General features: G+C 42.0%; 1 protein-coding gene across 1 annotated transcript in view; it reads right to left on the reverse strand.

The window, feature by feature from the left end:
• The window catches only part of peds1a (plasmanylethanolamine desaturase 1a), a 66,342-nt gene that overhangs the window by 7,949 nt on the left and 45,162 nt on the right, over nucleotides 1-13,231 (reverse strand). The window contains exon 5 of the mRNA XM_086297858.1: nucleotides 3,857-4,069. Coding sequence (XP_086153984.1) covers nucleotides 3,857-4,069 — 213 coding nt within the window. The remainder of the gene's footprint in view (nucleotides 1-3,856; nucleotides 4,070-13,231) is intronic.

The following is a 13,231-nucleotide window of genomic DNA, read 5'->3' on the forward strand; positions in this document are numbered from 1 at the left end:
ACAATCTCTAGGGTTTACAGAGAATACCCTGAAACAGTGAAAGCATCCAGACAGCAGCAGTTTTCTAGGAAAAAATTACTTTTGGAGGTCAGAGGTCAGTGGAGAGTGGCCGGGCTGCTTCAAGCTGAGGCAGGACGGCTGCAGTAACTCAAATAATCACTGATTACAACCAAAATATGCAGAAGAGCATCGCTGAACGCACAACATGTTGAACCCTGAGGGAGATAGGACCACAGCAGCATCTCTGAGGAATGTTTCCTGCTCCTTGTTGAATCCACCACACGAAGTATCAGGGCAGTTTAGAGGGCAAAAGAGGACTGATGTATAAAGCACTTTGTGGAGTCAAGCAGCACATTTACCTAATCACGTGTCCGGTGAGTGGATGTCACGTCTGAAGATCTGAGTTAGTGGCAGTAGCCAAATGACGAAAATCGTCTTTTCAGGTTCTTTGTTTCCTTCTTTTTTCCTCCACGTGTAATTTCCTGTCCCCTCTGATCTGATTATGCACTGACAACATTTACAGGGGTGAAGGTTTGAACATGTTTAGTCCTATTAACACGTGGGAACACATGCTCGCTCAGTGTCGTCGCTCACAGTGTCGTCGCTCTCGTGCCGTTTACAGAATCTGAACAGCTGTGAATGTTTCTTAGACTATCACGCTGCAGATGGATGCAGGCCAAAGTACACGGAGTATGAATGCATGGCTGTACAGTAGTCTGTGAATACGCGTGACTGCTGTGAAACAACATGCCTATGCAGAGGGCACACAGTCCCGTGACACCTGAGATGAAATCCATTTCATCATTTCAGCCAAAGACACAAACTCGTATCTAAACTCTAAAAGTCGATCGCACAGAGACACGAAGACAGCACAAAGACCCACACGGACGTTGTGTACTTGTGCTGCACTTGTGTGATGTGTTTGCATAGGGTTCTTGCAATAGCTGCAGGGATGCGTGCACGCGCGTCCCTGCGGTGACCTTCTCTCGGCTGGAAGACGTTGAAGCAGCCAGAGGTTGTGTTTGATTTCACTCTCCGCTGTCTGTCGCTCGATGTCTTCCTCCACCACACTCCTTTTTTATTCCTCCAAATCCCTGCCTCCCACCCCCCCTCTCCCCCGTTCCTCTCCTGTCCTCAGCCCCCCCCCACCTGTGAAGTCCTATTTGTTAGAACAGACAGCAGGTTAGCATTAAATATACATGGGGATTGTCAGCCGGTGGCGAGCACAAAGGCAACTAGGCGAGCCCCAGCGGAATCCAAGCCAGGCCCAGGCAGCCGGGCTCGGGGAGCGGGGGGCCGTCGCCGTCCCCCGTGGGCCCCTCTACCCCACCAGCCCACCACACACACACACACACACACACACACACACACACACACACACACACACAGGTTAGAAACCAAAGAGAAGGTCAAAGAGACTAGCACACAGATGCTGGAGTATGCAGATGTACGCAGTGTGTGTGTACAGACACACAAGTCTGCCACCCCCCTCAGCTCACCCACACTCACACACTCACATCTGTCGTCCACTGGGGCGCAGGGTGATGTACAAGCTGAATCCCCCTCGAGTATCCTCCCCTCTCTCCCCCTCTCACCCAGATGCAGGCAGAATACTGAATCTGTGAGCGAGGCCTCGTCTCTGCAGAGCCACACGCACGCAAACGCTTTCTTTTAGTTATTTATAAGAATCACACAGACACATCCGCCATCTCATCCGAATCTGCAGAGAGCCGCACGGGAAATTATTCTGCAGCTTCAACGATGGCGATCTAAAATGGCCGCCCACGACGATCGCACTGACAAACGGCCGAGGGTGACGAGGAAGGTTTGGGTTTGCTGATAGATGTAAAAATAAAGGGAGGACATTATTCAGGGGTTTGGTCGTCTGGCGTCGCGTGATCTGTTCTTCGGTGCACGAGGAGGCCGAGCTCGCTCACACGGACGATGTCACATACTTGCAAACATATGGCGACTGTACAGTCCAGCTGTGTTCCTGTCCTGGCATCTTTCAGCATGTATCCCACGCTGCCGGGAGGACGGCAGGTTTGTGAACAACAGGAAATCTGGGGCCGGACGTCCCAACAACAGTGGAGGACGTTTTTACACGGATCTGTCATTTATAAGACTCAGCCTCACATCGTACAGGGAGTGCAGAATTATTAGGCAAATGAGTATTTTGTCCACATCATCCTCTTCATGCATGTTGTCTTACTCCAAGCTGTATAGGCTCGAAAGCCTACTACCAATTAAGCATATTAGGTGATGTGCATCTCTGTAATGAGAAGGGGTGTGGTCTAATGACATCAACACCCTATATCAGGTGTGCATAATTATTAGGTAACGTCCTTTCCTTTGGCAAAATGGGTCAAAAGAAGGACTTGACAGGCTCAGAAAAGTCAAAAATAGTGAGATATCTTGCAGAGGGATGCAGCAGTCTCAAAATTGCAAAGCTTCTGAAGCGTGATCATCGAACAATCAAGCGTTTCATTCAAAATAGTCAACAGGGTCGCAAGAAGCGTGTGGAAAAACCAAGGCGCAAAATAACTGCCCATGAACTGAGAAAAGTCAAGCGTGCAGCTGCCAAGATGCCACTTGCCACCAGTTTGGCCATATTTCAGAGCTGCAACATCACTGGAGTGCCCAAAAGCACAAGGTGTGCAATACTCAGAAACATGGCCAAGGTAAGAAAGGCTGAAAGACGACCACCACTGAACAAGACACACAAGCTGAAACGTCAAGACTGGGCCAAGAACTATCTCAAGACTGGTTTTTCTAAGGTTTTATGGACTGATGTAATGAGAGTGAGTCTTGATGGGCCAGATGGATGGGCCCGTGGCTGGATTGGTAAAGGGCAGAGAGCTCCAGTCCCACTCAGACGCCAGCAAGGTGGAGGTGGAGTACTGGTTTGGGCTGGTATCATCAAAGATGAGCTTGTGGGGCCTTTTCGGGTTGAGGATGGAGTCAAGCTCAACTCCCAGTCCTACTGCCAGTTTCTGGAAGACACCTTCTTCAAGCAGTGGTACAGGAAGAAGTCTGCATCCTTCAAGAAAAACATGATTTTCATGCAGGACAATGCTCCATCACACGCGTCCAAGTACTCCACAGCGTGGCTGGCAAGAAAGGGTATAAAAGAAGAAAAACTAATGACATGGCCTCCTTGTTCACCTGATCTGAACCCCATTGAGAACCTGTGGTCCATCATCAAATGTGAGATTTACAAGGAGGGAAAACAGTACACCTCTCTGAACAGTGTCTGGGAGGCTGTGGTTGCTGCTGCACGCAATGTTGATGGTGAACAGATCAAAACACTGACAGAATCCATGGATGGCAGGCTTTTGAGTGTCCTTGCAAAGAAAGGTGGCTATATTGGTCGCTGATTTGTTTTTGTTTTGTTTTTGAATGTCAGAAATGTATATTTGTGAATGTGGAGATGTTATATTGGCGTCACTGGTAAAAATAAATAATTGAAATGTGTATATATTTGGTTTTTGTTAAGTTGCCTAATAATTATGCACAGTAATAGTCACCTGCACACACAGATATCCCCCTAAAATAGCTAAAACTAAAAACAAACTAAAAACTACTTCCAAAAACATTCAGCTTTGATATTAATGAGTTTTTTGGGTTCATTGAGAACATGGTTGTTGTTCAATAATAACATTATTCCTCAAAAATACAACTTGCCTAATAATTCTGCACTCCCTGTATATCTGACAGCCTGACAGAGACACGGGCTGATTCCCCTGCACGACTCTACGAGAACGTCGAGGAATCTGAGCAGACACATGAGTGACCGTCCTGTCACGAGACAGTAGCAGTCACGTCTGCCCCTCTGATACGGAGCTCAGCATCATACCGGTGGTAATGCAGTAATACGTCTCGTGCGGCGACACGTGGTGGATGCGGTGGTGTTTCCGTGGCAACACCAGATGCCAGTCCTGGAGCAGCGTGACCCATCGCGGGAGGCCAAAGTAGGAGTGGCTCCACTTGTGAATCTGATTGGTTAGCGTGACGAAAACCGCCAGGGCGAAGACGTAGCAATCCCAGGGGTAGGATTCCAGCAAGGCCTCTGAAAGGTGACAACAGACACAAAGAAAGAAGACGAGGGAAAGTTAATGGAATAATTGATCAAAGTGTTCAGTGTAATGAAGGAGCAGGACTCCCACAGAGATGCTGAACCTCGGAGGTGCTGAAGAGCCTGAAAGGAGAGGATGAAACATACTTTATCTAAAGAAGATGTTAGCAATGGTTAGCATGATGTTTCCAATCAGACGACGAACAGATGACTGCACACATTCTGCCACACTGCAGGCACCAGGTCAGGGGTGAGGAAGTAAGCAGTCTACACTCAAAGAAGGAAACGAGGCCATGTTTCCTGTTCTTTACTGAGCACCTAACTTCCTGCTGGTGTTTAAACGTAACTATGAATCATTAAACATTAACCCTTTAAGACCTACCATAGAACCAAGTCCGCCAGAGCTTATATTATATTTTTACATGCTGTGGAGCCATTTTTGGGAGCATTTCAAGTTGCTATACATCAATACAACCATTATAGCCCAAATTTTAATAATATGTCTGCATTAGGTGCATAGTGATTACATAAATTGCAAAAAAGTGCAATAAACTACAAAAAAATTGAAAATCGTTTTTGCTTTTTTAACATATATTTGTAGTTAGAGAAATTTAAGAGGCTTATCCCTCAAAACTGTAAATACAAAAAAGTTGCACAAAATAGTTTCCCACCACAGGAAATTTATTTTGAGTGTCTTCATAGTTTTATTTTTGAAATACACCAATTTTTATATACTGCAGGAAAAACGAAAATAAATATTATACAACAAATTTGCAAAAAAGCAGCATGTGCATCAAAATAAACTATTTCCAGCAGTGCAATATGAGTCCTCAGCATCCCAGAAACGACACAGAAAGTCATAAAGTCAAACATAACTTTTAAAAGCACCAGTATAGGCTCATGAGGCCCTGATGGTAAAAAACTACATTTCCGTGAAAATGACGTCACTTCCAGTTTTGGGCAGGTCATGGCGGACATGCGAAAGTTCGAGCTGATGGACGTAGGAAGTGTTACAAACAGCTGATCGGATCAGCAAAGCGTGTTTCTGGAATATTATGTTTTTGTTGCTGCAAGTGCTTTTTATGATGTTTTTGCAAAGCTGTATGTGGAAGGAAACTGTGACCGAGGACAAGCTGATGGCATAAGATGCAAGTACAACTCCTCCGGTTTCATATGCAAAAAAATTTATTGCGTTAGCTTACACGGTTCCGGTTCTACCGGGATTTAAAAATAGTTACGCACAACAGAGCGTGCCCGCTCCGACCGGCTTTAAAGGGTTAAAGAACTTCTGAGGCTCAGGATACACGTCACACCTGCACAGGTATGGAGGGAGCGACCCGAGCGCTGCTGGCTTTGTATGCGAAGGCTGGGGAACGAAGGTAACACAAAGTCACAGTGAAACACAGTAAAAGGTCACTGAAAGCTGTCAACCAATGGGATGAGAGAGCACTTCAAAAAATATGGAGTACTTTTATTGAGAAATATCTGGTGTGATGTTAATTTGCACCAAGTAAGAGGTAACCTGCTGAGTCCCATTTATTCATTCTTAGCCTGAACTCTAACAGGAGCGGAGTCACCATCAAACAGTCGACATTAGCTGAGATGTTATATGACAAGTGACCATCTTTATTCTGAATATCACGCTCTGCAGTGTCAAACTCCACGTGCAGCCCAGTCTGATGTCAGGAGCAGTAAAACTCCTGGAAACCTCCGGATCTCTCCTCTCAGCGAGAACTGTAAAAAGGTGCATTTTGATTTCACATTTGAACGTTTAATGAGCCGTGCATTTACAAAATGATGTTGAAGACTTTCAGTTATTCTTTGTGGTGCTACAAAGGAAAAAACAGCTTTCAGTGCAGCTTTTGGAAGTAAAGGGTGAAATTAAAAGTATCTGATGCTGACTCAGTGACAACACTACATAAATCACAGAAACGGGTTAGCGATGTCTTTTTTCCCTTTCTCGGCCCTCTGTGATGTCAGCAGGATTGGATACACTGAATCTGGTCAGGCACACAGCACTGCAAGCACAGACGCTCCATCATTGTTTTACAACGAGCAGCCAATCAAAAGAAAGTTGGATTAACTGGAGGGGGGCTCAAAGGAAGATGTTTATCTCAGCCTCGCCGAGCCTCGCTCGATCGTGGAAAGCTGTCCCACACTAACTGCAGCTGGACATGCGTCCCCTTTGATGCAAACTCTGACCCAAAGACAACGACAGACACCGGTGGACTGATAACACTACAGCTGATTAATCAGACGTCCTGACCGCGGCCACGCACTCGCCTATAACAAGCATTTTGTCATCGGTAGCTGAAAACTGTTTACGGAGTCAGCGCTGATTTGAGCTGACAGCTGACAAACATGTCAGGACTCACACAGAAGCAGCTGCGCACAACATTTCTGACAATAATGAATGCATGAACAGTATAAGGATGCGCACAGCCTCCATGAACGTGTGAGTCTGGTTTGTCAGCTGATAGCTCTCGGTCTTCCTGTGACTTACAGCTGTCCTCTCTCTGTCCGTCTCCATGCCTTGTCCCTTGTCTTTGGTGAAAACTACAATCTCTTGACCCCAGTTCAAGTGCAGACATGACAGCTGGAGATGTCACCTCGCGCTTTTCAGATTTCCCCGTCTACCTCTGTCTCCGTCTTTGTCTGGTGACCGCTCGACACTGCGAGGAGCTCGACATGACAGGTTTAGATGTCATCTCACCGCTACGCGACCCTCCGCTGCCCCCGCGCGCTCTCTCGCTTCCTCTGTTCTCCGTGCGCTCTCGCCCTCGAACGCTTAGCTGCGACCTCTTAAGGCGCGGACATGACAGGTGTGGATGTCACTGCGTCCGTTTGGTGACCTCTTGACTCCCTGTGGTGTGTGACATGACAGGTGTGGATGTCACCTACAAGTGGACCTCACTGTTGCTGCCTCTAATCTCTCCTCCCTCTCGCCTCATGCACGGATCCCTCCTGTGGACAAGCAGCTGAACTTTTAACATTTTCATTCTTTTGGTTTCAGACGATTTGTTAAAGTCTGACTCCCCTTAAACGTACCGATGATCTTTTACAGACACTTACACCGTTCAAACACAATAACACTTTTAACCTTTACTTTCTTTTGACATTTCTGGTTAGTTTTACATCTAATCTCTAATATCATGTCAATAACTCAAATGTATTTTGCTCATGCACGGTAGAGCTAAGTTAGGAAAGCTAAAGCATTTATTTCTTCTGAATGGAGACTTTTTAAAAAGGGATGTTTTGCACATCAACACTTACCAGACCCTCACAAACACCTGCTGAGATAATAATGACGCAGGACTGTTTAAGAAAGGCCATCAAATCAAAGTTTTATGTTTATACTCCGAGAAACCACAGTAAAGGTACCCAAAAGAACTGGAAAACTACTGAATACGTGTGCACAGGAGGGATATGGCCTATACTGGATAAATGATGTTAAATATGGAGCTGCCAGGCAGGAGCAGACGTGCACAGAGTCATGGATGTAGTGAAGGAGACTATACAGAGGGTTGGTGTGACAGGAAGGAGGTAGGAAGATGGTAAGATGGAGGTAGATGGTAAAAATGGTAAATGGCCTGTATTTATATAGTGCTTTACCAGTCATTAAGGACCCCAAAGCGCTTTACACATCCAGTCATCCACCCATCCACACACACATCCACACACTGGTGATGGCAGCTACATTGTAGCCACAGCCACCCTGGGGCGCACTGACAGAGGCGAGGCTAGATGGTAGATGATGTGCTGTGGCGATCCCTAAAAGTAGCAGCCAGAAGCAGGAGTAGTAGCAGCAGTACTAGCAGCAGTACTAGCAGCAGTAGTAGTAGTATTATTTAGGGTTTTATGCGAATGTAACAACTCGATCGTTGTCTTTTATGTTCTAAAGCATATAGTTAGTCCTGGACCAGGTGACCCTGAATCCTCCCTTAGTTATGCTATTTTGGTCGACGGCAAAATATCTATAATCCACTTTAATAGTAGAAGTTTATATGCAAATTTTCACAAAATAAGGGAATATTTAAGCAAATTTACACATCCATTCAGTGTGATTGCAGTATCTGAAACATGGATTAATAAACAGAAAGGAGAGGACTTTGTAATAGATGGATATGAATTAAATCTTACAAATAGAAAGAATAAGAATGGCGGTGGTGTGGCCTTGTTTGTGGATAAAAATTTAAAATACAAGATGGTAGAAAAAATGACGATGGCGGTAGATAATATATTAGAGTGTGTAACAATAGAAATTAGTATGGGAAAAGAGAAAAATGTCATTGTAAGCTGTATATATAGAACACCAGGTTCTAATATTGAAATTTTTAAGGAGTGAGTAGATAAAACATTCATTAGGACAAATCAAAAAGTCATGTTCATTTGTGGGGATTTTAACATAGATCTACTAAATCCAAACAAGCAGAGAGCGACAGAGGAATTTATTAATACAATGTATAGCTTGGGACTTTTTCCAGTGATCACTAAGCCCAGCAGGATTACAGCACAGTCGGCAACCCTAATAGACAATATATTTACTAATGAAATAGAAAATAGAACCATAAGTGGTCTCCTAATTAATGACATCAGTGATCATCTACCTGTTTTTATAGTGTATAACAGCAATTACAGGAATGTTAAACAGCAAAACACAATAAAATACAAACGAGTGAGAACAGAAGAGTCAATAAACGCATTCAAAAGTGATTTACTCAAGCAAGAATGGGAGATGCTGTATAAGGAAAAAAATATTGATAAAGCTTATGAGATTTTTTTAGGAAAATTTAAACTGTTATATAATAGTCATTGCCCAGTAAAGAAATATAGTAAAAAACAAAAATATGCAGAGTGCCCATGGATTACAAAAGGATTGCAAAATGCATGTAAGAAGAAAAATACCTTATACAGAGAATTTATAATGAACAGAAGCACAGAAGCTGAAAATAAATACAAGAAATATAAAAATAAATTAACGAGTATTTTAAGGTCATGTAAAAAGGAATACTATGAAAAATTACTGATTATGAATAAAAATAATATTAAAGGGATCTGGAAAACATTAAATACCATCATCAAAAAGGGCTCGGGGCAGGCAGACTATCCTTCGTATTTCACAAATAATGATAGAAATATTACTAATATGAGAGATGTGGTAAATGAGTTCAACAAATTCTTTGTAAGTGTTGGGCCAGACTTGGCTGAAACAATTCCTGATATGACAGATTCTGTAGAGAAAGAAACTAGACTCATTGATCGCAATCCTCATTCAATGTTCTTAACGGTGGTGGAAGAAAAGGAAATCATTGATATTGTTGGGAAATCACAAACAAAAAACTCTACAGACTCTGATGACATAGATATGGAAATAGTCAAGAAAGTGATAGAGGGCATTTCCAAACCCTTAACACATATCTGCAATTTGTCCTTACAAACTGGTACATTCCCAAAACAAATGAAAACAGCTAAAGTAACACCACTGTTTAAAAATGGTGACAGACACCAATTCACAAATTATAGGCCTGTCTCTCTACTTTCTCAATTTTCAAAAATACTGGAAAAAGTCTTTAGTAATAGACTTGAGAAATTTATAGATAAACACAAAATAATAATGGATAGTCAGTATGGTTTCAGATCAAATAGATCAACATCATTGGCATTAATGGAACTGATCGAAAATATCACCAACAATATAGATAAAAGACAATGTATAGTTAGTGTATTCATTGACCTAAAAAAAGCTTTTGACACAATTAATCATGACATATTACTTGATAAACTGGAGTACTACGGCATTAGAGGAGTGGTGTTAGAATGGGTAAAGAGTTATTTGAGAGACAGGCAGCAATTTGTGAAAATTGGGGAATATCAATCAGAGTGTATGGACATTGTTTGTGGAGTTCCGCAGGGGTCAGTATTGGGACCAAAGCTGTTTATCCTCTATATCAATGATTTATGCAGAACATCAGATATACTACAGTTTATTCTATTTGCAGATGATACAAATATTTTTTGTGCTGGAGAGAACTTACAGCAGCTTTTGGAAATTGTCACACAAGAAATGATTAAACTGAAAACATGGTTTGATAGAAATAAGCTATCATTAAATTTGGAAAAAACTACATTTATGTTATTCGGAAATTGTAAAAAAGATGCAGGAGCAAAATTATTAGTAAACAATGTTGAAATAGAGCAAGTTTCGGATACAAAATTTCTGGGTGTGATAATAGATAACAAAATCTGCTGGAAACCTCACATAAAGCATATACAAGCCAAACTGTCAAGAAGCATCTCCGTACTAAGTCAAGTTAAATATTTTTTGCCTTCCAAATCACTCCGGGTACTTTATTGTTCACTTATATTGCCATATTTGGAATACTGTGTGGAAATTTGGGGAAACACATATAAAACTGCACTTCAACCAATATGTAAAATTCAAAAAAAAGCAATCAGGATGATTAATAAAGCAGGATTTAGAGACCATACTAACATCATGTTTTTGAAATTAAAAATACTGAAGTTTATGGATCTTATAAAATATAAAACTGCAAAAATTATGTACAAGGCCAGATACAATATGTTACCAGGAAATATACAGAGGATGTTCTATGACAGAGAAGGAGACTATGAATTGAGGGGGAAATTGAATCTAAGGATTCTTAAAGCACGGTCAAAGGTTAAAACCTTTTGTGTCACTATTTATGGGGTAAAACTGTGGAATAGTTTTACTATAGATCTACAGCAATGCTCAGGAATTAGTAAGTTCATGAAAATACTTCGAAAACTGATTTTGGAAGAATATGATACCGATAAAGATGATCACCCATTGTATGTATAAAAATATCAAATTATATCCAAATTATATCAATCACGGTAGCCAAGTTTATATAGGTTCTCCTCGTGTATCGTGTGGAGTATGTGATGATGGGAATTAGGTGAATTATGTGGGATCAATAAGATGTTGAGCAGGGGTAGGAATTAATAAGTATGTTCATACTTCTTCCTACTCCTTTTCAGACCAAACATTGTTACATCATGTCAGACGATTTTGTTTTATTTCATTATATATTTTTTGTTTATCTGAACACATACGTGTGTGTGTGTGTATATCTACATATATATTCGTATCTGTAAATGAAAATATATGTAGTGTGTATATATTGTTTTTTGTTTTATATGTCTGAAACAAATAAAGATACAATACAAAAATACAATACAATAGGTGTAGCCTGCTGAAGGACTCCCATGATGCACTGGGTGTTTCTTCTTCACTCACTATGTATTAACAGACCTCTCTACATTGAATCATATCTGTTATTAATCTCTGTCTCTCTTCCACAGCATGTCTTTATCCTGTCTTCCTTCTCTCACCCCAACCAATCACAGCAGATGGCCCCGCCCCTCCCTGAGCCTGGTTCTGTTGGAGGTTTCTTCCTGTTAAAAGGGAGTTTTTCCTTCCCACTGTCGCCAAAGTGCTGCTCATAGGGGGTCATATGATTGTTGGGTTTTTCTCTGTACCTATTATTGTAGGGTCTACCTTACAATAACAGGCGACTGTTGTTATATAAATAAATTTGTATAAATAGAATTGAACAAATAGAAACAGACTTGTTTCGTGCATGCATTTCTTTTCCTCTGAATGTATGAATGAATAGAATAGAATAGAATAGAATTCAACTTTATTGTCATTGCACATGCACAGGTACAGGGCAACGAAATGCAGTTTGCATCCATCCAGAAGTGCTTTAGTGATATAGATATATTACAATATATATTAGCAATAATATAGATATGTGAGTATATTACAGAAATGGGTCTATTATGGTATGTTATAATGTACACGGTATGAAGTATGTTGTGAATATTCTATAACTATAAGTATGTACAGGCTGTAGTGAGTACAAGCTATGTACAGGATATGAACAGGATATAAATATGAAAAACTATACAGAATATGAAATAAATAACTTTACAGAATCTGGGATATACAGCTATACAGAAATGGGAACTATGCAAGTTGTAAACAGTTGTAGGATTAAAGATTATCGAATGTACAGAATGATTATTTACACAGAGCTATACAGTAGTGCAGTTAAGATAAGTGAGGGTGTAGATAGTTTCTACAGAGGCTATATAAAGTGCTAGTGGTTGTGAGTGGTGGTTCAGTCCATGTTATTATTGTGTTTGAGGGTACAGTTGTCCATTGTGGGTGTGTGTATGTTCAGTCCATGAGTTTAACGTGGGTCAGATGTCAGGAGGCAGAGTTCAGGAGTCTGACAGCTGTGGGGAAGAAGCTGTTCCGGTACCTGGTGGTCTTAGTCCGGAGGCTCCTGTGGCGCCTCCCAGAGGGCAGGAGGGTGAAGAGTCCATGTGATGGGTGACTGGGGTCTTTGATGATTTTCCCAGCCCTTTTCAGACACCGCTTCCTGTAGATGTCTTTTATGGCAGGAAGTGGTGCTCCGGCGATGCGCTGGGCAGTTTTCACGACCCTCTGCAACGCCTTCACTGGTACTTTGTTATTTCGTTTCCTATCCAGCTACCTCGGTTTATCACTTTATCAGACATGCACAGTGCTAGATGCTTGGGAGCAGCTTAACCTCACAGCACGGTAGCTAACCTAGCCTTTAACCCAACTAACTGATGTCAACTCCCCTCCGCTCCTCCCATCAGTGACCTTTCAGCTCAACTTGTAGTGTAGACATGACAGGTGGAGATGTCACCTCCTCAATAACAGCTTGCTCAGTTTCTCCTGCTGATCTTCCTCCTCCAGTCCCTCCCACCTCTTGCCCTGCAGCTGTAAGGTCAGTGCACATGATCACCTGCCCTATGCTTTTCCTTAACTTCCATTAGTCTGGCACCTTGCAGTACTAAGGCACAGCTACAAACTGTTTGACACTGTAGCTGACCTTCTGAAGTCCTTGCATTTTCATCGCCAGTTTGAGGTTTAATTGTAGGAAGTTAGCTCAAACGTCTACAATGTTACACCCTCGAGCTTCTCAGGATAATAAGAATGGCAATGATGATTTTCTTTTCTACACAGGAAGCAAAAGAAGAATATTTAAGGCTATGACACACTGAGGTTTCCAAACAGCAGCTGTCTGTGTCCATCCTGGGCTTCCTTCACCTGATCAGATCGACAAATCCCAGCCAGTT

Source organism: Aulonocara sp. 'chitande type north' Nkhata Bay, linkage group LG7, assembly GCF_057382095.1.
Source record: "Aulonocara sp. 'chitande type north' Nkhata Bay isolate Kocher_YH1m ecotype deep benthic linkage group LG7, A_spYH_male_GT1.1, whole genome shotgun sequence".
Classification (NCBI taxonomy): domain Eukaryota; kingdom Metazoa; phylum Chordata; class Actinopteri; order Cichliformes; family Cichlidae; genus Aulonocara; species Aulonocara sp. 'chitande type north' Nkhata Bay.